This window comes from Sander vitreus, chromosome 5 (genome assembly GCF_031162955.1).
Source record: "Sander vitreus isolate 19-12246 chromosome 5, sanVit1, whole genome shotgun sequence".
Lineage (NCBI taxonomy): Eukaryota > Metazoa > Chordata > Actinopteri > Perciformes > Percidae > Sander > Sander vitreus.
This window is the reverse complement of record NC_135859.1, coordinates 11,910,930-11,934,696: the sequence shown is the minus strand read 5'-3', so window position 1 is coordinate 11,934,696 and position 23,767 is coordinate 11,910,930. Positions and strand designations below refer to the sequence as shown.

The following is a 23,767-nucleotide window of genomic DNA, read 5'->3' as shown; positions in this document are numbered from 1 at the left end:
ATCTTAAGTAATACGAGGACAAATTGACTTAAAATAGCTATACGAAAAGATTTTTACTTTTTAAATATTACGTTTGTTTTCATACTGACTTGTAGCGCTTTGTGTATATGCAATATTTCACACCTCACTTACCGAAATGGATTTTGCACTATATTCTGTCTCCCCCTTGTGGGTGTTGTCTGATGGGAGCCCAACCATAGCAATTTACAATTGTATTTCAGTTTGTATTGTGATTTTTAAAAGCTAAAGTTTGAGGAAGAAATGACATTCAGATACCAATATCGCCCTAAAATACACTCAAAGTTTATTAGAAAGATTTAGACATTACAAGAGTGCTTATTAATTCATTTAGTTTAGCACAAGACCTGTTTAAAAATGTGATGATGCAGTGCAAGTCAATATCCTATGACACCAACCGTAAATAAACTGTAAATAAAATTGTACATAAGTAAACAGGTTTTTGTGACTTTTCCCCCCATTGGTTTTTATAGCCATTAATACCCATTGCCGACATTACCGTGAGAAAAAGACAAATGAATAAGACATGAAAGGAATTGGAAAAATTGTGCACAGCTTCAAACAAAGGCATTCCTGTGCATAAGTAGCCATATTATTAAATTTCTCCTGATTGAACAGTCATATGTGGCAAAGACTAGCTGCAAAATGGAGTGCAAAACACCTGAGGTTTCATGGTGATATATCAATTTACCCCTGTGAACAAAACAACAAAATATTTTGCTTTCATCGGGTAGGAGTGAACATCTTTTCAGTATTGGCAGCATGAAGGAGAACCAATCCTTCAAATGCAGAAAACGAAAGCAGAACAGAGGAATGAGACTCCAGCAATTTGTCGTCGTCCCCCCCCCCACTCATTTCTTGGCTTGCTTGGTGACCATGTTGCGGGGGGGCGTCACGGGACGGCTGCCGTTGGGCTTCTTCTTCTCAGCTGGTTTCAAAATCTACAAAAAAGGAATATACGTTGCTGTCAAACACGCCTAATAAAGACGCCTTTCCTTTTGCAGGGGAACCAATGTTCATCCAGCGCAATATTCAATTCTCAAAAAAAAAAAATTTAAAAAATATTTCTGGACATTTGTGAAGGCTGTTTTTTCATTATTATTTACATTTTCAATTCATTAAAATCAACAAATTATAAATTACATAGAAAAAAAGATTGATGTGTTACTTTTTTGAATGAATGTTCTACCTGTAGTCACAGATGTGCTGTTGTTCAATTGTTCCTTAAGGCACACACTTGTGCATTAAGTAATTTTAGAAAACATATGACTTGCACTTTAATTAGACATACTGTGCAACTGTAACATACGTCTCAATTGTCTCAATTGGAAATAAGGCCAATTGTCTAGATAGAACTGCTAAAAGAAATGATACCAAGGTGCAGAATTAGGAGACAAAATGTCAGTACATTTTATTGCGCGAGCTTGTGCGTTAAGTATTTTAGGACAATATGATTTACAAATGGGCACATTTGCCTTTGCACCGTACCTGAAAAGAGCACATGAGGGTCTCATCCACACTCATCATGGCACCAGCGTTGTCAAACTCTCCACAATAGTTAGGCGCTGAGAACAAAGTGACAAGCTGCCTCTTTGCGAAGAACTCGTAGCCATCCTCAACAACCTGCAAGTGAGATGATGATAATAATAGAAGAAACACACTTAGAAAACCAATGTTTTGTCATGAAGAGTGTATGATATAGTCCTGTGCAGTGTATTTTTCAGACATTCCTTTTGGCCCTACTTCTTCAGGTCTTTTAATTGTTTTCAAATAAAACGGGGGGCAGAATTCTGTTAAACTGGTGACAACCACTAGACATATGCAACCAGGGGTCTTTATCTTCGAGGGGTCCCAACCCAAAAAAGGTTGAGAACTGTCCAGCGCACAGTTCACTGCCCAGTATGTGTTGTACTGCAGTGCAGTGCATTCAGCATGTTAAAAAAAAGTAATCTACAGCCGTGTCACATTCGTGTTTATAATCTTTACATCTATTTACTTAACCTAGATTCAGTACTCACCATCAAGTACCTGGTGCTCCGTTTAATGTAGCTTCTATTGTGTATTGAGATTTTATGTAAATGTTAATGTGTCCTGCCTGGGTGGGATATGTCTTTAAAACTTTTAATGAGCCCTTTTTAACAGTACTCTTTGCAAATGCAAACCAAAGACACATTTCTGCCTGTTTGCACACATAAAAAAAATGATAGTAGTAGAAGTATTTTCTATTCTAATGACAGAGGGCATTGTGATTACCTGATGGGCACGACAGATCAGATCCAGGTCGTGCTTGTGCAGGAACTTGGCCACCACCTCTGAGCCAAAGGTAAATGATACACCCCGGTCGTTCTCCCCCCAGCCCAAAACATCCTTGTCTGGATCAGACCAGAGCAAATCGCACAGCAGACCTTGGTCGGGGACATCGGTGGGGCGCATGATGCGTCTGATCTGCTCCATGGACTGAAGGTCAGGCGAGAGTCCTAAACGGAACAGCAGTAAAAGTACAAATAAACACACTGATACTGAGGTCGATACCTATTACACATGGGTAAGGCCTACGTCACAAACTGCAAAGACAGCATTACTTAACCCTTGTGTTGTCTTCCATTGGACCATGCACTTGTCGTCCTCCCGGGCCAAAACAAAGAAATCCACACTTTTTCTGACGTTTTTGTCCCTTTTTTTTTTCCAATGTTTTTGGCGCTATTTTTGTTGCCGTTTTACACTTCTTTTCACTACCATGTATGAACACCACTAACACCAACTTATTACTAGTTTTACACTTATTTTTGGAAGTCATGGTCAATAAACCTCATTTATAGGAAATTATACCTAATCCTTGAGTTAGAAAAGCAGAAATTATGAACTATTTAGACTAATATTAAAAGGAAGGATAATCACAGACTGGTATATGTCAACGTTCAGTTGGGATACTGTTTCGAAACGTTTCAATTTCTTTGACAAACGCTAAAAAAATTTAACAAAACACCCCAAATTCTATGAAATTAGAGATCCGATCTTTTGTTGTACTTGCGAAGCGAGTTGTATGGAATCCTCCACGTTATTTTTGGTTAATTAAAATGAGTTAGTTAAAAAGAAACCCATTATTCCGTTATAGACATTTAGGAAATGGGTCAAATTTGACCCGAAGACAAATGGGAGTGGCTGACATCAAAAAGGTACCAAAAAAACACACCTCCATGGCAGCAAAAGATCTTCTCATCAACGATGGCGGCAATAGGGAGGCAGTTAAAACAATCTGTGAAGGTCTTCCAGAGTTTGATGTTGTACCTTCTTTTACCTAAACATTTCAGGGAAAAAAAATAAAATAAAAAAATTTTCAATTCAGCATTATTTTTTTTAGCAATAAGGGCACTTCTGCTGCTGCACATGTGCCAAGCTCCATCAAAGACATCATCCATATAGACTGTGTGTGAAGACAAAAAAAAAAGGTAGGGCTGCACGACATGAGGAAAATATCCAATTGCGGTTTTTCTCTGATATTGCAATTGCGATATGATTCACGATTTTGGAGGGAATGAGCATTTTTGTACGATTATTCTCATTGAAAAATATTAAAATTGAAAAAAATTTGAAATGATTATGGTGCAATTTCTTTTTTTTCCCCCCTTTAGTCTGTAGGATTCTATGAGGAGGCTGGGACGTCTCTGCATCACCACAATACTTATTTTGCATTATATAAAAATATATACAAATATTGCGCCCCACTAGACGCAATTTCGATACAATTTGTGATTATGCAGCCCTAAAAAAAAAAAAAAAAGCCAACATTTTTATGAGACAAAGTGCACTTAAGTCACACAGTATACAAGGGACAAAACACAGAATTAACACCAGAAATGAACTCAAACCGTCACTACTACAATATACAATAAAACTGATATAAAATGCTTGAAAATTTAAAAAAATAAATAAATAATAACTTTAATTTATATAGCGCCTTTCAAGAAACCCAATGACACTTTAGGAATAATTTTACTGGCCACAGAGGCACAATACTCACACTCATCATAGAAACCATATATTCTGTTGATTGAAGCACACTCATGGTTTCCCCTCAGCAGGAAGAAGTTCTCTGGGTATTTGATTTTGTAGGCCAGCAGAAGGCAGATGGTTTCCAAAGACTGCTTCCCCCTGTCCACATAGTCACCCAGAAACAGATAGTTGCTTTCTGGAGGGAACCCCCCATACTCAAACAGCCTCAGCAGGTCATAGTATTGCCCGTGTATATCACCTGCAAGACAAAAAGGTAAATCAATGCATTTGTGCAATTGTGTTGAACCGTAATGTGGCATTGTCCCCTTGTTGAAATTTAAAAAAAAAAAAATAATAATAATAATGCTTTTCATAACACTATACAAATATAGTTTCTTTTCTGATAGTTATATACACATACAAATCTTACTTACCACAAATCTTGAGAGGGGCCTCCAGTTCCAGAAGAATGGGTTGACTGAGAAAGATCTCCCTGGACTTCAGGCATAATCCACGAATCTCATTCTCCTGCAGCTGGACATTCTTGCCAGGCTTTGCCCCTCTGACTGACAACAACAAGAAAACATAAAACAAAGCTAAGCAAAAACAACAGTTGAACAGTTCCAGCAGAGTTGGTAATGCCTGGTACGGTGTCTCTATGCTGAGGCTGTGTGGGACAAAAGGTGAATATAACGTTATATACCGCGCCGAAATGCGCAATGTTGGTGTTTGTGTACGAGAGAAATACAAATGTGTATTGGACCAAGTACCCGGACCGTGCCCGTCAGGTACAATAACATTCTCAACCCAGAAAGACATAAGGTGAAAAAAGGTGACCATTAAAACTGACTAATTAACGTTAGCTAGTTATTTTACAAGATGTTGAAAAACATAGCTACGCTAAAGCTAGACGCGTAACGTTAACGTTATCTAGCTAGTCTAGCGGTGGTCATATCAACATGCAGATAACCAAAGAAATGATTTATATGCAGTACTTCAACATTGCCTTACCTTCTAAAAGACGTTGGATGATACTGTCTATGTTGAGCTTGTCAACATCAGCCATTGTAGCGTTGGCGTTGATAAAATCGATTCAGTCAAATCTAAGGTCTTGGCGTTAACACACTTGTGAAAGCTAGCCCGCTAAGCTAACCTGGCATTAGCTACCCTAACGTTAGCTTCGTTGATTTTCCGGGCTGACGGTAAATATGTTGATGGCGTGACCCTGCTTCTGTCCAGCTGTTCGTTGACACTTTTGGCAATCTAATAAGCTACTTAGACATCGCCGTTTAGACTATTTCTACATCAAATGTTGGCTTTATGCTAAGAAACAGGGACTTAAAAAAAAAAACGTCAACCGCGCTAGCTGTTAGCTAGCGATGGTGTCCCGTCTCTGTTTTTCTCTGCCGCACCTTGTACAGCTAGCCAGCTGCTTCAAGGAGGCTGCCGGTAGCTGCTCTGCTGCTGCCCCCTACTGCCCTGGATGGAGAATAACTATTTAACCCATTTAATAAAGCTGAGTTTGAGAGTGTAAAAATACAAGAAAAATAGCAACACGTCAACTTGATTATTAAGTAGCCTAGATATTATGAGCATCAGTCTTCATGAAACCACTGTGAAGACAGAAATTCCCTCTCATGAATTATAAATCAAATATTTTATAATCAAGGGTTTGCTATGGTATTTCCACAGTAATTAAGCCATGGCCCTGATTAAGAATGATCAGAATAATACTAGGACAGCACTATTTTAAAGCACCCTTAATTACATTAGTAGCCTATTATTATGTATAGTTAGCCTATTGGATAAAAACAAGCTTTTCATTTTTATTACATGTTAGGTGCAGTAATTCTCTCAAATGCATTGTTAAGCATTTGAAGTCAATCTAGGTTTAGTTAAGGTTAGTTGATTGCTGTTCAATTGAGCAGTATATTATTTACACAGTATGTCAAATTAAAATGTAAATCGTACGATTCTGAAATTTTGGTTGGTGCCATTAAAAGAGAGAGCTTATTACAGGGTAATTTATACAGTAGCTTAATTATTGGTAATTCCTCATTATCCACGATAAGCCTAGATGTGTTAGTAAAAAACATAGCACTGTCTGGAAATAGCTAAGAATTTTCCAGGTGAGTATCCAGCAAGTTTGGGTAAATAGGGGCAATTGACAATGATGGAGTAATTACTGGTATATATTAATTTCAGCAGCATGCACATACTGATTCTGTTGAAGAAGAAAAAAACGAGCCCTTAAGCATTTTGACATTCTGTTAGCTGAAAGTCAGATGACGGAAAACACACGATCGTGTCCACAACAAGCCATTCTGAACTCGGAAGTAGAGCTCTCAAGTAGCTTGGCAGTTGTGATATGATAGCCTACATTAACAGGGAACAAATCCATACAGTTCCTGCTCATGTTATGCTGCTTTCGGTTTTCATAGGGGAGTACTGCTGTGAAATCAAAAATGATCAAATGTAACACATTTTTAATTTCAGAAAATATTAAATGAAGTTGCACTGTTAACTTAAAAGGTGCCGTAGGTAGGATTGTGAAGATCCAGGACTTAGCCAAAACATTTGAACATCGACAACTTCTCAGTCCCTCCCCCCCTTTCCGCTAAAGCCCAAAACGGTCTCCTAAGCCCCTCCCCCCACAAGGGAGAATGAATGTGTGTGCATGAGCAGTGATTGACACGCAGTTAGACACCCCCCCCCCCCTCCCGGCCCTGATTGGTGCATCTGAACAGGGAGCTCTACAGGCTGTAGGTGGTGCCAGAGGAGCCAGATTTTTGTTTTTGTTTAATTACCTACTTCATGTAGTTGTACTCGAACATAGGGTCAGTTTCAGCAAATATGACAGAAAGTTAGTTTTCTAAGTCTTACCTACTGCACCTTTAATTACAGATTAGGTTGATCATTAACAGAAAGTAAACAGTATATGAGTAAATGAGCTGATGGATGTTGTTTCGGTTGCAAAAAACAACATCAATACATATGTATTTTAATCTTCCGAGGTTAAAGTTAAAGGAAAATAGAAACAGGTAGACGTCCCTAAATAGACACTGTAGGCTATCTTTGCAATCCCCAGCCAAAGTGTTTAATGAGAGAAACTGCTCAGACAGATATACAGATATATTTTTTTTTATATATTTAATTTAATATATTTTTTGGAATTTTTTAACCTTTGCAAATCCTATTGCTGCACACTCAGCACTGAACTGAAACTTAAAGACTATATCCAGCTAATTCTAATAATTCTATTTAAATATCCCTACTGAAACAGCTTTTTCTGATGCAACTTTGGGAAGCAAAGCCACACACAAATCTATATCCCTGGAGCCAAACGGAAAAGAGTAATTGTTGTTCCTCACACTGGGATTAGCTAACATCCTCACAAGCCTGCATGTTTAACCTCCTGACCCCTGGAAATCTCCCACATCATCATCAAAACATTATGGTTATGCCAATATGCGAGTGGATCTTTGCAAATATCTTCTTCAGCGTTACTGCCAGTGATACAAACCCTCCCTTCCCTTATTCATTCAGCAAAAACATCTTGTCAGAACATGTAATTAAACACTTCCTTTTCTGTGAGCTCATAGATTTTTATTTGACCTATTACATATCAAGAGATCACATGTACACGGTGTGGTATACACACACTAAAATGAATACGTAATTGATACATTCATGCAAAAATAACATCATTTATTTGAATGAATGTGAAACATAAAATATTTCCGCTGTAGTTTGTGTGATATTTTGGCACGAATGTGACCTATTGGTTTAAATGTCCAGCGTGCAATCTCAGGAATCATCTATTCCTGGTCCTTCTCTTCACCGTGTGTGATGACGTGGACCAGGTTGTTGTAGTCTAGGTTTCCCGCTACATCTGGTGGGAAGGCGGCAAACATCTGTTCCATCTATGGGTATAAAGTACAATAAAAAGATGATTTTCTTTTTGGAGTGAATGACATTTTTAATTGAACTTATCAATGTCTGACGCGGAGCTCTAACCTCTTCAGGGGTGAACCTGTCTGCCTGGGTCGTCAACATCTCTGTCACGCTGTAAAGACAAGCAGCGATGATGAGCGCACTGGACGCCAGGGCTGGGTATCGCTCAAAACATTTCGATACCAATATACCGTGACTTTGATAACGGTTCCTTAATACCAATTTTATAAAACGGTACAAATCTTGGTATTTGTTTTTCAGCTCCTACTACGTGAGCCCTGTCTCTGCACGTAACGTAGGGTTTTTCCTGCCTGTCATTACGACGTGTGACGTTAAGCAGCCAATCAGCAGCATTATCAGATCTTGGTAGAAGCCCGCTGCATGCTTATTGGCTCACTGACGCTGATGAGATTTACTCCTTAGGTATTGAAATTGGGTATTGAATGACGAGGCTTTTTTCGATGCTATAGAGGCAATTCAGTCGGTGCCTAAAAAAATATTGAATTCTGTACCCAGCCCTACTGGACGCTCACCTCATCTACGTCAATACTTGAACAATGGCTGTCACCGTATTACTTCAAAACTCTAATATTGACTGTTGATTTGTGTCTATCCTACTGGCTACTCTATTCCCTTATAATGCCCATATTTAATGCTGTCTTTTTAACTTTATCCTTGCACTGCTATAGTTTTTATATTACTATGTCTACATTATTCTCTTATATTGTCCATGTTTAATGCTGGTCTCTAGACTTTATCCTTGCACTATTGGACTTATTTGCACTACCACCATGACACCCACTCTCATACTGAATCACAGGGTCAGTCCCTGCCCTGTCACTGCAAGCATCTCATGCTTATACATCCTTTAGTACATTCATGTGGATTTTTTTTATATTTAGTATCTTTTCTTTTATTGTCCATTTTATTCATGTGGATTTGTTATTTTATCATGCTGTTTATGATGTATGTGAATGTTGTGTGTGATGTCTTTAAGCTACTGGGACCTTGAATTTCCCCTTGGGGATCAATAAAGTATATATCTATCTATCTATCTATCTATCTATCTATCTAACAGAGCACTGTAGACTGTTACTCACAAGTCTTTCTTTAACGTTCCCTTCCCATCAGGATCAAAGACTTTGAAAGCGTTGAGGATGGTCTCCTCCGGGTCAGCACCTGGAGAGGAACAGTGGCAGCTCGGAGTTGATGAAAAATGTAAACAAAGGTAACATCTTTTTTTTTTTTTTTTTTTTTCCAAGGATTGCCATGGTCCTGAAATAAATTGATACAACCAGGCTCTGGAATATCCAGAACACTGGCCCTCACCTTTTAGTTTTTCTCCAAACATGGTGAGAAAGACTGTGAAATTAACCGGCCCTGGGGCCTCCGTCAGCATCTCATCAATCTCTTCTTGCTTGACATTTAAACGGCCTAGAGAGGGAGGTGGTCAAAGGTTTAGAGCTGCAACTAACGATTATTTCCATAATTGATCAATCCGACTATTATTTTCTCAAATGATTGATGAATCATTTGGTCAATACAGTGTTACAACCAAAGCGAAATAATGCATCATAATATCCCAGAATCCTAATGTGACATCCCCATAGCACTTCCAAAAACAACGATTCAGTTTACTTTACATGAGACAAAGAAAAACAGCCAAATGCTCAGAAGCTGGAACCAGAGAATGTTTAGCATTTCTGCTTGTACAAAGTACTTAAAAGATAAATCGATTATTAAAATGGTGTTCTCGCCCAATTGCTCCAGCTCTAACAAGGTTTACAACTAGGTACACTCAAATGAAATGTGACTATGTGGAACCATTACAACTCAAAAGAGACATACAATACAATACACAGACACACAGGCGGTCCTACCTAAAGCTGCAAAAGTGTCTCTCAGGTCATTCTTGTCAATGAAACCGTCTCTGTTTTGATCCATGATAGTAAAAGCCTGCAGAAGTGTTATTGTTACATACTGTGTCTCCTGTATGCACAGTAAGCATCCACCACAGAGCAAACATGCTCAAATTCTATGTGAAAGAAAACATTTGGCAGAGCACTGACTTCTTTGAACTCCTGGATCTGGGCCTGTTCAAACATGGAGAACACATTGGAGCCGGCTCCGTCAGATCTCTTCTTTGCCTTCTTGGGTGACTGCAGAGTTTGGACAATCACACTCTAATTAGATTCAATAATAATGGCACTATCGTCACCTGGCTCTCTACTCCAGCTTCCACTCATTATCGGTTTTACTGTGACACATGCTCTTATGATAGCGAGCCGGTGATGAGCAAACTTACAGAGTGTGGGGGGGCATTAATTGCACAACAGGCAAGGTTTATACCGGGGCACGCATTTCATTAGGAGGGATTACAAACACTGTCAGTTTGTTATGGAAATATTTACTCAAGCCTCCAATTTTGTGAGAATGCAGACTAAGCCTGGGGAGGGTGTGGTCCGCTGCCCGCACTCCCACAGTCCCAGGATCACACGGGGGATTATTCTATAGGGCCTGGCTGGGTGATGACAGGTTGGTACACTGAGCCCTGTTTGATCAAAAATCCCTGGGAGGCTAGGATTATGTCGAGCTATTTACACGACTGCCAAGGAACTGGGAAAAACAGTGTAAGGGGATGCAGCGCTACGACATCATATTGCTCGGATTCACGGGCCTCTCGACAGCTGCTGTCTAACCCTCGTTGTGGATTAGCTCTGGAGCGCTTGTATATCTCATGGACGGGACCTCTGGCGCTCAGCTTCATTTATTTCTTTATTTTTGTTTTTAAGAGGATTCATGCAATCGTGGGATGTGAGGCAGAATGTGTTTCTTGATGCTGCCCAGTGCAGGTCAACCTGAAAGGACCAGCAGAAACTTCATTGATCAACACGATACATTTCATTATTCTTGACCTGTTTGTAGCCTGTACCTGTTGCTCCTCTCTTCTCCTTTTCTTTCTTCTTTTTTTTCCTCTCCTGTTTCCTCAACTCTTCTCCATCTTTTTTTCTTTTTTCTTTCCTCTCCTCCCCTCTGACAGAGACCGTTAGCGGAAAGGAGGAGGGAACAAGGGGTCTTCTCTTTTCTCTCCTCTCCTTATTTCCTCTCCTTTCATTTTCTCCCCTCTTCGTTAATGTCATCTCCTCTCCTCTTCTTTTATCTCCTCCCTTGTTTCCCTTACCTCCTGTTTTCTCTCCTCCTTTCTCCTCTCCATGCTACAATTACCAATTCATACCGTTTTTTTTATTTTTTTATTTTCGTTTCAGCATTGCGAGTAGACACAAATAATCAATTATAAATCATCAATGGGACAACTGGAGTGCTGTCCTATTGATGATCTTTTTTTTGTTGTTGATCTGTATTCAGCGCCCATATTGACGTGGGGTAAATTGATTCATTATCATTGGTGTGAGAAGAGCAAGACGTATAATTCATCAAAACATGCCATGACAGTATATCATATAAATATTTCATACAATATACTTTATAAACACATGCAGCAGAAACAGAATGTCCCCTTTACAGTCTGGTGGTACTTTAAACAAATGAAATCTGTATCCACTCACCATGTTTCAGTGGTATATAGCTGATGAGGACCAAGCAGTATCCCGGCTGCTTTATGATGAAGCGGAACACAAAGGGGGTAGATATACTGACCCCTCTCCCCACATAATATGGCATGCTTACGGTCTATAAATACTCCTTGCCTTCTTTAGTCAGAGGGCCAGGTAAAGAAGACAATTCCCCCTCCACCACCACTCCCCTCATCCCTATTGTCCAACCATTGTTAGAGTTCATGAGATTTAGGGATACTAGCCAAACACACATACCCCATTACTGATACCCAAGAATAACAATAGGACATAGCTTTGGCTCAGGAAGGACTGTTGTTTGTGACTGACAGTTGCACTTGATGGGATCCATCACCCAGCTGTCCTGTTAGTGCTCCACAGGGACAAAAACGATGTTATAATGGAAGCCGTTTCTTGGTAGCACGATAAACGGAACTGTTAGCTAAAGCGTCCTGAGCCCCAATAAGACTTGCTCATAAACAGCCTGTCGCACTGTGGAAAACATTAGTAGGAAACATTGTTCGTATGATCTGGACAGTTATGACATGGAGCTAGTTTAGACTGTGTTTTACTCTTTGTAAAAGGACTGCATTTAGATTTAGAGCGTGTTTCTAGTGTTAGTGACTAGTCAAAGCGCTTTAAACAGCACAGGCACCATTCACCATTCACACACACACACTGGTGGCCGAGGCACACAAGGGGCCACCTGCTCATCAGATAAACATTCACTGGCACAACATCGGGAGCAATTCGGGGGTTCTTGCCCAAGGACACTTGGACACATAGATTGCAGGGGTCAGGGATCGAACCACCGACCTTCCGATTTTGTAGACGACCGCCACAGCCGCCCACGGCTTGGGTGTCCTTAACCCTTTTGTTGTGAAAATCAACTGTTTTTCTGAAGTTTTTCTTCCTTTTTTCGACACTTTTGGCGCTTTTTTAAAATGTTTTTGGCGCTTCTTTTTGCCGTTTTACACTTCTTTTCACTACTATGTATAAACACCCCTAACACCAACTTATTACCACTAGTTTGACACTTATTTATATGAAAATTATACCTAATCCTTGAGTTAAAAAAGCAGAAATTATTAATTATTTAGACTTATATTAAAGGAAGGATAATCACAGAAGGGTATGTGACAAAGTTCAGTGAGGTACTGTTTCGAAAACATTTCAATTTCTTTTTCAAATGCTAAAAAATGTAAGAAAAGTCAATGAAAGTAGAGATCCAAACTTTCGTTGTACTTGCGAAGCACGTTGTATGGAATCATCCATCTTATTTTTGGGTGATTAAAATTAGGTAGTTAAAAAGAAACCCATATTTCTAAAAAATAAATTTAGAAAATGGGTCAAATTTGACCCTAATGCTGCGTTCCAGACACAAAGTTACGACTTCAAGTCACAACTTGGTAGTGTTCCAGGCAAAGTCACCACAAACCCTTTTAGCTAGCTTTAGCTAGCGTTAGCTAGCGGCCACCTAACGTTGACGTTAGCTAGCGCTAGCTGATACTAGCGATTTCTAGCCGGCGACATATTTTGGGCTTCATTTAATAAACATAACCTGTAGTAGTACACAATCATATGTGTATTGTTTTGATTACAATGTGCGGAATTGCTTTACGTTACCTATTTATGTCTATTTATTTTTATTTCTCACTGTTAATCACCGGCATCTGTACAGCATCAACAGCGGTCGCCATTGTTGTTTATGTGTGTGTGACGTCAAAACTGTAACTGGGAGTACAACGATCTGGTACGAGTTCACGGGTAGTAAGTTACGGGTTTGACTGCCGTTCCAGGGCACTTTCACGGGTAGAAGGTTGTGAAAACACGAGTTACAGGTTTCCTGGAACGCAGCATAAGACAACACAAGGGTTAACCAGTTAATAGACATGTTTCATGTTCAACCTTTATTTATACTCGAGAGATCATTGAGGGGTGGCCCTCATTTACAATAACATGGAGTCAGCCAAAAAGACAAAGAAAGAAAAAAACAAAAACAAGAATAATACAAAAACAACACAGAAAAGGAAGCAACACCATCATAAGAACATCGGAAAACAATTTGATAAACAAATCAGGACAACCAGGGTGTAAAAGAAGTACAAATAGGCCTATGTAAAGCAATTACAAGTAGAAGTTCATATATAATACATAAGGCGTATAAGGTGAAGTTTGTGTGATAATAAAAGGCAAGTTAAGTGGATTTGAAATGGAAGGTCAACAGAATTTTATGCACATCACACACTCACAGTGAACACTTTAAAGACCCCCCCACGCCCCCTCCAGTCAAAAAAAGTGTTTTGCTTATAGGCTACTTCATTTATTGTTACACGATGTATGTGCAGAGTTTGACACCGGACGGCTGTTTTCACATTCATCTGCTCAAGGAGGAAAGTTTCTCTGTGCTCCACTTAAATCTCAGTTTGTGTATGTACGAGCAGCAGTGTGACGTCACAACTAGTTTGGAAACCAATCAGGATCTCACTTTATAGTGAAGTCAAATTACAGCAAAAACCATATTGTCTTTTAATTTGTTTTAGTTTTTTGGGTGAACTGGCCCTTTAAGCATTCACAGGAACACAGACGAAAACTACACAGGGTACCTTGGATGGTTGGTTAAATATAGCTTTTTTTTGGTCATCATTTGCATTTTGTTTTATCCAAGATTTTTAAACCGCTGTTTTTTCCCGATTACTTTCCAGAAAATTTCAAGTGTTCATTTACGTTTTTTGTGACCCTTGTGTTGTCTTCCCGTCAATCTTTTTTTCACAGTTTGTTTTTGCTTTTTCCAACGTTTTAAATTGTTAAATTTTTCTTCTACACATTTTCAGCGCTTATTTTGACGTCCCATATTTTCTGATTTAAAACAAAAATTGAAAACGGGTCAATTTGACCCGAAGACCACACAAGGGTTAAAATCCTGAAATCTTTTTAACGGCATGTGTTTCGACACATCATGGCATGAAAAGCACAGGTGTAATTAATAACCCTGATTAAGGCTGCATTGTAATTAGATGTTCCAGTGACAGGCTCCTGGTATTATGCATAATGGTTCACAGGCATGACTTACTGGTTATTAGTTGCACCTGTGCTTCCCCCACTGTGACAAACATCAATGGACCTTTTTCACAGCAGACATTTTTGACTCGTCATAGTAGGAAAAGCACAGCTGAAATTGATAACCTTAAAGCGTAACTCTCGCCAAAATGCAACCTAGGGTCTTTTTTGTGAATGTACCCGAGTCAAACTTTCGTTTAAAAGCATATTTAGGACGGAATCGCCACTTTTAAGATTTACCGTATTTTCGTTTTTCGGTCAAATGGCCTTGTGAATGGGAGTGCTAGGGGCACTTTTATGCTAGCCTCAAATTAGCTATTTTTAAAACACTAAGAAGGCTCAACACAACATGAGACTTTGCTCGAAGTATGACCAGGGTCTCTACACCTTAACAAAAGCATTGACAACATTGTTTGTGTACACAGATTTTACTAAAAAGAAAGGTTTTGAGCAACTCACTGTAGCTTTTGTTCTTCCGGTCGCTGTCTGTCGAGCCAGTCAAAAATAGTCGAGGGAGGAGAGTAAAGATGGAAAGCTCCAAAAGCTTAGTTCCATATAAATGCACAGATAATTCGTTGTTTTGTCGTTAGTGAAACAAAATATTGACCTTGTAGTTGAAAAAGGAGCCTCATATAAGAATGACACTTCCTCCTATGGAGTCCGTTCATTCGCATTCGGAGATCGCCTATTTTTGACTGGGAAAATGGCGGATAGCGTAAACCCTAACCCTAACAACTGCTAATGTGAGTTGCTCAAAACCTTTCTTTTTAGTAAACTCTGGGTACACAAACAATGTTGTCAATGCTTTTGTTAAGGTGTAGAGCCCCTGGCGATACTTCAAGCAAAGTTTCATGTTGTGTCAAGCCTTCTTAGTGTTTTAAAAATAGCTATTTTGAGGCTAGCATCAAAGTGCCCCCAGCACTCCCATTCAAAAGGCCATTTGACCGAAAAACGAAAATACGGTAAATCTTAAAAGTGGCAATTCCGTCCTAAATATGCTTTTAAACGAAAGTTTGACTCGGGTAAATTCACAAAAAGACCCTAGGTTGCATTTTGGTGAGAGTTACGCTTTAACGATGTCTCAATTCCATCAAGTGTCCCAGTAAGCTATTTCAGTGAGTCAGCATGCACAATACCAGGGTCTCTCCTAAGTGGAATCATTAGCAGCCATCATTAATGGTTTTGAATACACCTGTGCTTTTCCTACTATGACATGTCAACATGTCTGCTATGAAAAAGGTCTATAGGCTTACCAGCAGAGATAAGAAATGAATGTTTCAGATGTTCACAACTGGCAAACAGTGATGACAGTGACTGGATAAAGTTTGACCATATGACCAGTGGTGGAAGAAGTATTGAGAACCTTTAGTAAAAGTACTAATACCACACAGTTACAAGTAGAAGTATTGCATTGAAAATGTTACTTATGTAAAAGTATGTAAGTATCATCAGGAAAATGTACTTAAAGTATTAAAAGTAAAAGTATTTAATGCGGAAAAATCCTCACATTTTAGAAACTGGAAATTATCCAAACGGTTCTGTCAATCAAGTGTTTAATGGTCTAATCATTTCAGCTGTACTTTTAGGCCATTATATTGTTGGCCAGTTTAATTTATAATAAAACATTGTATTTTATAAACTTTGTGTGTTTTGTGTGCAAAAATCTTAATTTGTAACTAAAGCTGTCTGATTAATGTAGTGGAGGAAAAAGTACAATATTTCTCTCTGAGATGTAGCGGAGTAGAAGTAGAAAGTGGCATGAAAAGAAAAGACTCAAGTAAAGTACAAGTACCTCAACATTTGAGTACCTGAGTAAATGTACCAAGTTACATTCCACCTCTGCATATGACTAATATTTACATGCGGAGTGGAGTTCATGATTTCCACCCTGCAAACTCCTTTATTTCTTTGACCATTTACTTACCTACCTTGTCCAGTGGGTAGTGCTAGCAACCCACAGCATTCAACATCTGAACTACCACGGCAAACTGATCTCCACTCATTCTCAGCAACACTGGAGCAACTCACTGCTGTTTCTACTGCTCATTTGTTGTTCCATGATGTAGTTTAATTTGCATTAAACTACATCATGCGCCAAATGAGGTTTTTCATTACGTTGATATGATTTCTACTTTGACGAGAAGACATTATCACAGTTCCTGAATATTTTAATAAACCTTCATCTGTTCCTCTAATCACCCTCCCAGCAAAATATTTCTTTTTCATTCAGTCAAATTGCAGATGCATACAGTAGATACCTTCATCAATACATGCAAGTCCTTGTATCGATTGGTTCAGGTAGGTGGATGGAAAGTAGTGTTACAAACTGTGCTGTTGATGAGGATGCAAACAAGTGGGTGGGCCCTTGTGGAGAGGTACAGGCTCTAGACTCTCATTGTAAATGCAACGTCTTACCAAATAAAGCAAAGGTTCAATAAAAGACTTACTGGAATACGTATAATTATAGTTTCACAACTTAACCCTTGTTCCTGCTAAGAACTATAATGCTGCTGTTACACATGTGGACCTGCTCTGTCAAATCCGAGTCCTTTCACATTTTGGCATGCCATCATTCTCTTTTGTTTTAACCCACTTGTTTGGTTACATAAAAAGTTGCTATGGTAACCAAGGTAATCATTACTTTATTAAAGTATTATAATCACACCAAGCCTGCCAGAGTCAGGGTGCGAAGTTCTTTGTAATAGTAGACGTTGTTGTCAGGAATCCCTATATATACAGTGCTGCTCATAAGTATTCATAACCATGCTAAAGCTGACTAAAAAGAGGAATAAAAAAATAATCTTTTGGAAATTGATCTTAATGCCTTAAATTAAAAAAATGAGGGAAAATCCGACCTTTCAAGGACACCAATTTTTTTTGTGAATGAATAATGTATTGTAAATAAATAAATGTTCTTCCTTAAAATACAGGGACCATAATTATACATACCCCTATGTTAAATTCCCATAGAGGCAGGCAGATGTTTATTTTTAAAGGCCAGTTATTTCATGGATCCAGGATACTATGCATCCTGATAAAGTTCCCTTGGCCTTTGGAATTAAAATAGCCCCCCCACATCATCACATCCCCTTCACCATACCTAGAGATTGGCATGGTTTTATTTCAGTTAGCCTAATAGCTGGTTTGATTTGCATTGATATGGATCTTATCTCAGTTAGCTATTAGACTAACTGAAATAAAACCATGCCAATCTCTAGGTATGGTGAAGGGGATGTGATGATGTGGGGCTATTTTAATATATATATATATATATATATATATGTGTCTCATGCCTTGCTCATATATACAATGGTAGAACGGTTGTTTAGGTGGTGCTTTTTACGACCATAATTCAGAAAAGATCATTTTTTCGGCTTTTATTTCAGAGCTCAAGACAAGGAAAGGGGGGAGAACGACATGCAGCAAAGGGCCGCCGGTCGGACTTGAACTCTGGATTCTGTGGTAAGGACTGAGCCTTGGTACATGAGCAATACCAGGGCACCCCAAGCTCAAAGAATCTTCTGTCACTCATCAACAAGATGCCATTTCATGAAATACACTGTCAGCAATTTAATACAAATACTTCCCAAGAACCACATTCATTTGAAATCCCTCATCCACTGACCTAATCAAAACAACGATTCTCCTGCTCTTGGATGATTTCCCTTCTGTGTGCACAGTCCTCATTTTAACTAACCGTGCATTACTTTTATGATTAAGCCTTTTCAGAATAATGTATTAATTTAAAGGGGGTGACAAGGTTCCTGGAAGAGGCCCGTAGTGCTTTGTTGATGACAGCGGTGAATGTGAGGTCAAGATTATATTCAGAAGTACAGAACTGATTGAGGCCATGAGATTCAGCTATTTTTCATGAGGAATGTGGATTCAGGGGCCCGGCAGACAAAGCATCAGCCTGTGGAGGAGGAGATTGTGGGTTTAGGTCCCACCTGGGTCCCCACAGAGCCTGGGTGCTCTACATTCTTGTTGAGCCAGAACACAGTGTTCCTATCCGGCATCTGAAAATGTCTGTGATTACAAACACTTTGCTTGATCTGATGGCAAAAGAGAGTTTTTTTTTTTTTTTGGTCTGAGCAGGGTACAGAGACAAGGTCAAAGATTCAGCTGAGAAAACATTATGCACTGTAGGTCCTTCCTTACTCGCTGACGGGTCCTGGCCTAGAGCTTCAGGCTGGGCCTGGGCCCAGCTGACCCGGCCCCTTTCACCCCTCTGGTGAAGTGTGTCTCAGAGAGTTCTTCTATATAAGGAGACAATTTGCAAAATGGGCTGTATACTGATCAGATCCTCTTCTAAATATTAATCAAAAGCTTAATTTTTGGATGATGGATGTCTCAAAACTAAGTCAGGAAATCACAAGATTTCAACATCACCAAACCGAGGACAGATTTGCCACTTCTTAATTTGACCAATATTCTTGTCCATATTTAATGAGTTGTAAAAATTAGAAGCTGTCTTCCATAGCCAAATTGTGAATTCTGGTTTTTCTCATACATTAATATCTTCCTTATTGATATTTAAATCCTGCATTTCAGTCTCACCCTAGAGCCACAAATAAAAAATAAAAAAAACAACACTTTTAATAATCTCTCCCCATCTTTCCCCTTAGGTGTTTGTCTATGGCAGTCTAATATATCATTGGTCCCTGTGGTGCTAAAAATATAACCCTGTGAGGATATTATTTTCTACCTGAGACTGATTTTCATATTGGCTAGAAGCTACTGTACACTGTGAGGCTGAGGAGGTGGAACGTGGACTCAACCATTGGTTTTGATGGATACCTTCACTCAGTGATAATGGTATAATTAATGGAGGAAAGCACACAACGCTCATCTGCACAAAACCCTTGCTTCTACCACTGTGGTGTCAGCAGGGGGAGCACCTGGCCCCAGTGTTGTTGTAGCAGTACAGCAGCAGACAGAGTATGCTCCCTGACCAAAGGAATGAGTTGTTCTAAGTCACTAAGTAGACAAAGAACACCCTCATGCTTTATTGAGTTAGACAAAGTAAAATGTGACAGTTTTATGTCTGCTCACAATGGTGCTGTCATTAACCTATTAGGAAAATTGACAAGTTTTTTTTTGTTCCAATCTAAAAGCAAATGTTTATGGTCTTATAATGCATGCATGTATACTTTTACGTTCTTATTATTTTCTGTTAATATGGATGCACAATTAAACAAAAATAATAAATGCAGTCACACAGACTTTGACCCTCTGTGTAAACTCATCCACAAAAAGCATTATATAGTAAAAAAAACAAAAAAAAAAAACATAATCACAACATATGAAAGTTATATTCATATATTTTGTCTAATTTGCATAATGAGAAAACGACATGTGGACTAACGTTAAGTGACATTCTAATAATAGTTAGACTACATTTGTCGATATTTCCAACACTGTCTCTAATTGTAGCCTACTGTCCCGTATGCTCCTATAATAAACACTGTAAAAAAAAAAAAAAGAAAGGGGAAAAAAAAAGTAGGCTTGGCTAAATTCCCTGAACTCCACTAATCTACACATCATCTCCTTCCCCTTTCCAGACGGTATTGATCAACCCCGGGCTTTACGTCAGTATTGATAACTTTGCCAAAGCAAAATCAAGTGCAATTGTCCAGTAAATGTTGGGGACGGAGGCACGGACACACTTGCTCTTTACTTTTTCAAAGACCCGGGCAGTTCACCAAAAATATCGTCTACTTTTTTTCCTTCTTACTTCCACAAAACATGTTGGCAGACTTGTCAAACATTTCGGTGGAGTCTCGTGTCAAGTCAGTTCGTTATTTTTTTTTAAAGTGGGACCGGTGAACGTAAACGTTGTTTAACGAGGGGGAATCCAGCCCACATATTTATTGCAGCCGCTGAAAAAAAATCTCCTCAATATCCCCCAAGATGGCCGCCGATGTAGGATCGATGTTTCAATATTGGAAGAAATTTGATCTACGGCGGCTTCAGGTTAGTGCTATTCTCACCTTTCTCGGCTTATTTTTCCAGCGGTATGTCTTGTTACTGTACCCTGTGCGTGTTGTCTCGTTTTGGGTGAATGTAAGACGAAAGCTAGCGGTGTTTGCATTGATAGTTATTAGAAATTGATCTCTCTTCTGCCTTTGTTCAGTTCAATCATTGATCCGCGGTGGAGCGACCGTGGAGCTGCACAGCCTCTGTGTTAGCCACACCGATCTGGGATCAGCACCGCGGACAGCAATGATGTTTACATGCATTAGCTTTTCTGCCTTTTTTTTACTCTTTATTGTCCGCGACCAGCACCGGCGTACTTACATGTAGGCTACGGAAACTTTTAATGCGCCCCCGAATCTCTGTTCTTGGACGTAGGCTGTAACTTTTTCACCCAGCTTAATGTTTTATGCGGTTTGTGTCGACGGCCGTTGCGTTGCTGCTGCATCTTTCAGTAGGCTAAAATAGCCTACAATTCTTGTAATTTTACATTTTTGTATCTTGAACAATTTGCATGTTGGGAAGTTTTATGTGTGATTGGGAAAGTTTATTTTGTGCACATTAGATATTCTGTTCGGACATTTATTGAAAACATTTTTTTTTTTTTCCATTTGTGTAGGCTGTAGCCTACATTTAGAAACGTTAGTCGTCCCTGACAGTGTAACATACAACCAGTTTTAAAGAAAAAGAGACGAGCTTTAAGGCTACGTCTTTGAACGCTGAAGCGCTGGACTGTATGTCGCATGTACAAACATGTTTCTAATTAATATCGTGGAGAATGTGGCAGGTGAGCAGTTTGTTTGTATCACAGCCATAACATGTAGCCACCTATATAGTCCTATTAAATAGCATGTCCGCTCCGTAGCCTATATAGCTTAACCCACTGAGCTGAAAGTTGAATTTATAAACCACAATGCTTGACAGGCTATACGCTTGTAATTCTGAACGCAAACGTTGAATTAAGGTTGGTAAAGCTAAACGCTGTTTTCAGTGTCCACTCCACTCCACCCCCCTTCCTCTTCTCTCTCCTGAAGCCGCATAGGGCTGCTCGGCCGGGGGGTGGGGGGGCGGTGTAATTGTATTCCCCGCTAATGTTTGTAAATCAGCCTCGGCCGGCGCAAGGGCAACGTTTGACTGATGTTCTGTAACATGAGAAATGACAGGAGCATGGCAGTCCGTGTCCCTCGGAAAAGCCTACCGAGGAGGAGAAATCAGATCTGGTGGCTCTCGGTTGTCTTGTGTTGGTCGAGTGTTATTCCAGCTCCCAGCCGCTGGACCTCTCTCTCATTCAAGCAGGGATCCAGAGGGGCGAGGGAGCTATTGTTGTTGCGGCTTCATGTAGCGTCCTCTCTGCGGGCTCTCATCCTGGTCTCCCCCCCCCCCATTTATGATAGATGTATACATTCAAGGTTTTTCATGAAATGTGACTGAGTAGCACAGGAGCTACATCTGAACTGCCCCATCAGGGTGCCCAAGCCATTACCTATAGTGTCATGAGCAGTGATGTAGTGGTATATAAAAGGGTAGCCTCCAGTCTCTTGACCATCATAAGGCATACAGCTATTTATATATAAAATAACAATAGTAATGATGCCTGCTGAAAAGTGTTAATTCATGCTTGGGTTCCCTTGAATGACCTTATCCTCATGCAAATTAACGTTGATACCACTGGCTATGGAATAGCAGTAGCCTACCTAAATCTAGCAAATGGATTATTGACAATTGATAAAGGTGGCTAAATAATTCCACCAATAAGTCATAGGTGGAAGGCTGATGAAATTAATTTAGGTGATCACATCTGCAGCATCCTTGGATTTTGGATTATATTTTATTTTACATGTAGTCCAGAGGGTATTGTGAACCATAAGTAAACACTGTGAATTACATGGATAATTGTGCAAACAGTTTTTTTTGTAAAAAAAAGACATTCTTGCAGAAATACACATATTGGTCTTCAAAAGGGAAATGAGCTAAAACTGCACATATAGATACACGTTGGCTTGAATTATAGCAACTGTAATTAACGCACATTGGCTTTGTCTTCAAAGTCTAGCCGGTGAAATTGCCCTTTTTGATGTTTTTGAATCGGTTTGTTACTCGTATACATTTTTGGTGTTTGTAATGATCATGACGTGACAGTTGACAAAGACAGCTCGCCAAACGCGTGCACGTGTTGATAGCGGTGGTTTGATTTTTGGGCTGAAATGCGGTTTCTTTAACTCTGAAACATTTCATATTTCACAGGGTGAGCGTGGATTTGATCACATTATCTTATAGTCAGCAGCTCTGGTGAATATTCTGGTTGCAAACATGCCTGTTAGCTTAAATGTGACATCCTCTGCTACATATGTCAGGAATCAATTAATTCACTTATTTCTCATTCAGTCATGGTTGGAGCCAGTTCTGGCAGTTTAAAATCATTACAGCTGTTGCCCCATCTAAGCCCATATAGAACCGTATTCTTGCTATATCTGAGGACATCTACAAGCTTTCTATTTTAGCAGTTCACACTAGAACATTTATTTTCTCTTTACAAGTTATTATACCAGTAAACTGAGAGTGCAGTTTTTTTGTGTTTTGTGCAGTAGATATGTGCCTCCGAGTTGTACAGGATGAATAATTCACCTGCAGGCGGATGAAAGGAGGGCAGGGAAAGTGCGAAGCGCTGAGGTGGAGTGACCTTGGTTCCTGCTGGCTGCAGGTCACCCGGCCGCTGCTGTGGTAATCATTCACACCAGCCAGATGGCATTTCTGTGGGCGAGCGTGAAAAGGACGGGTCAGGGTCCGTCCTGCCAGGTCCTGCCAGGCCCAAAAACAACTCTGGGCCAATACAGTGAGAGAGAGAGAGAGAGTGAGAGAGAGAGAGAGAGAGAGAGAGAGAGAGATCATTGGGCCTGTAGAAAGACTTTGCAGAGCCAGGTGATGAGAATGTGTGGTCAAACCTGGTGGAAATGCAGCATCCTATCCTATCAGCTGAAATGTTGTATTAATTTATCACACATATTATTACCTTTTTAATAGACCCTTTCAATACTCAGAAAAAAAGGATTCGCAAGGACCGTCAAATCAGACCACAAAAGACTTTTGCGTTTGATTTTACTTCAGAAAACTCTGGCTCCATGCCTTTACTACCAGCGACTTTTATCCCCTTGTTGTTTTTGGCGATGTCGCAATGCTGCGCTCATACAGCGAAATAA

The 23,767-nt window shown here is 39.5% G+C and overlaps 3 protein-coding genes across 3 annotated transcripts in view; 1 reads left to right on the top strand and 2 right to left on the bottom strand.

Moving 5' to 3' along the window:
• Positions 1 to 281: 281 nt before the first annotated feature.
• Positions 282 to 5,430, bottom strand: LOC144518037 (serine/threonine-protein phosphatase PP1-gamma catalytic subunit A). Its single transcript, XM_078250389.1, has 7 exons — positions 5,023 to 5,430; positions 4,446 to 4,577; positions 4,040 to 4,270; positions 3,212 to 3,316; positions 2,272 to 2,495; positions 1,507 to 1,641; positions 282 to 959 (listed from the first exon to the last, which is right to left on the bottom strand). Exons 1-7 carry the CDS (start codon positions 5,075 to 5,077, stop codon positions 870 to 872), a joined length of 972 nt encoding a protein of 323 aa, XP_078106515.1. The 5' UTR covers positions 5,078 to 5,430; the 3' UTR covers positions 282 to 869.
• Positions 5,431 to 7,632: 2,202 nt separating this feature from the next.
• myl2b (myosin, light chain 2b, regulatory, cardiac, slow) lies at positions 7,633 to 18,082 on the bottom strand. The gene is made up of 7 exons (XM_078249625.1): positions 18,041 to 18,082; positions 10,035 to 10,124; positions 9,832 to 9,921; positions 9,295 to 9,382; positions 9,066 to 9,144; positions 8,029 to 8,077; positions 7,633 to 7,934 (listed from the first exon to the last, which is right to left on the bottom strand). The coding sequence occupies exons 1-7, from the start codon at positions 18,080 to 18,082 to the stop codon at positions 7,830 to 7,832; spliced, it is 543 nt and encodes a 180-aa protein (XP_078105751.1). The 3' UTR covers positions 7,633 to 7,829.
• Positions 18,083 to 20,172: 2,090 nt separating this feature from the next.
• cux2b (cut-like homeobox 2b) overlaps positions 20,173 to 23,767 on the top strand; it is a 104,010-nt gene continuing 100,415 nt past the window's right edge. Inside the window, exon 1 of the mRNA XM_078250387.1 lies at positions 20,173 to 20,570. Coding sequence (XP_078106513.1) covers positions 20,508 to 20,570 — 63 coding nt within the window. The 5' untranslated portion in view covers positions 20,173 to 20,507. The remainder of the gene's footprint in view (positions 20,571 to 23,767) is intronic.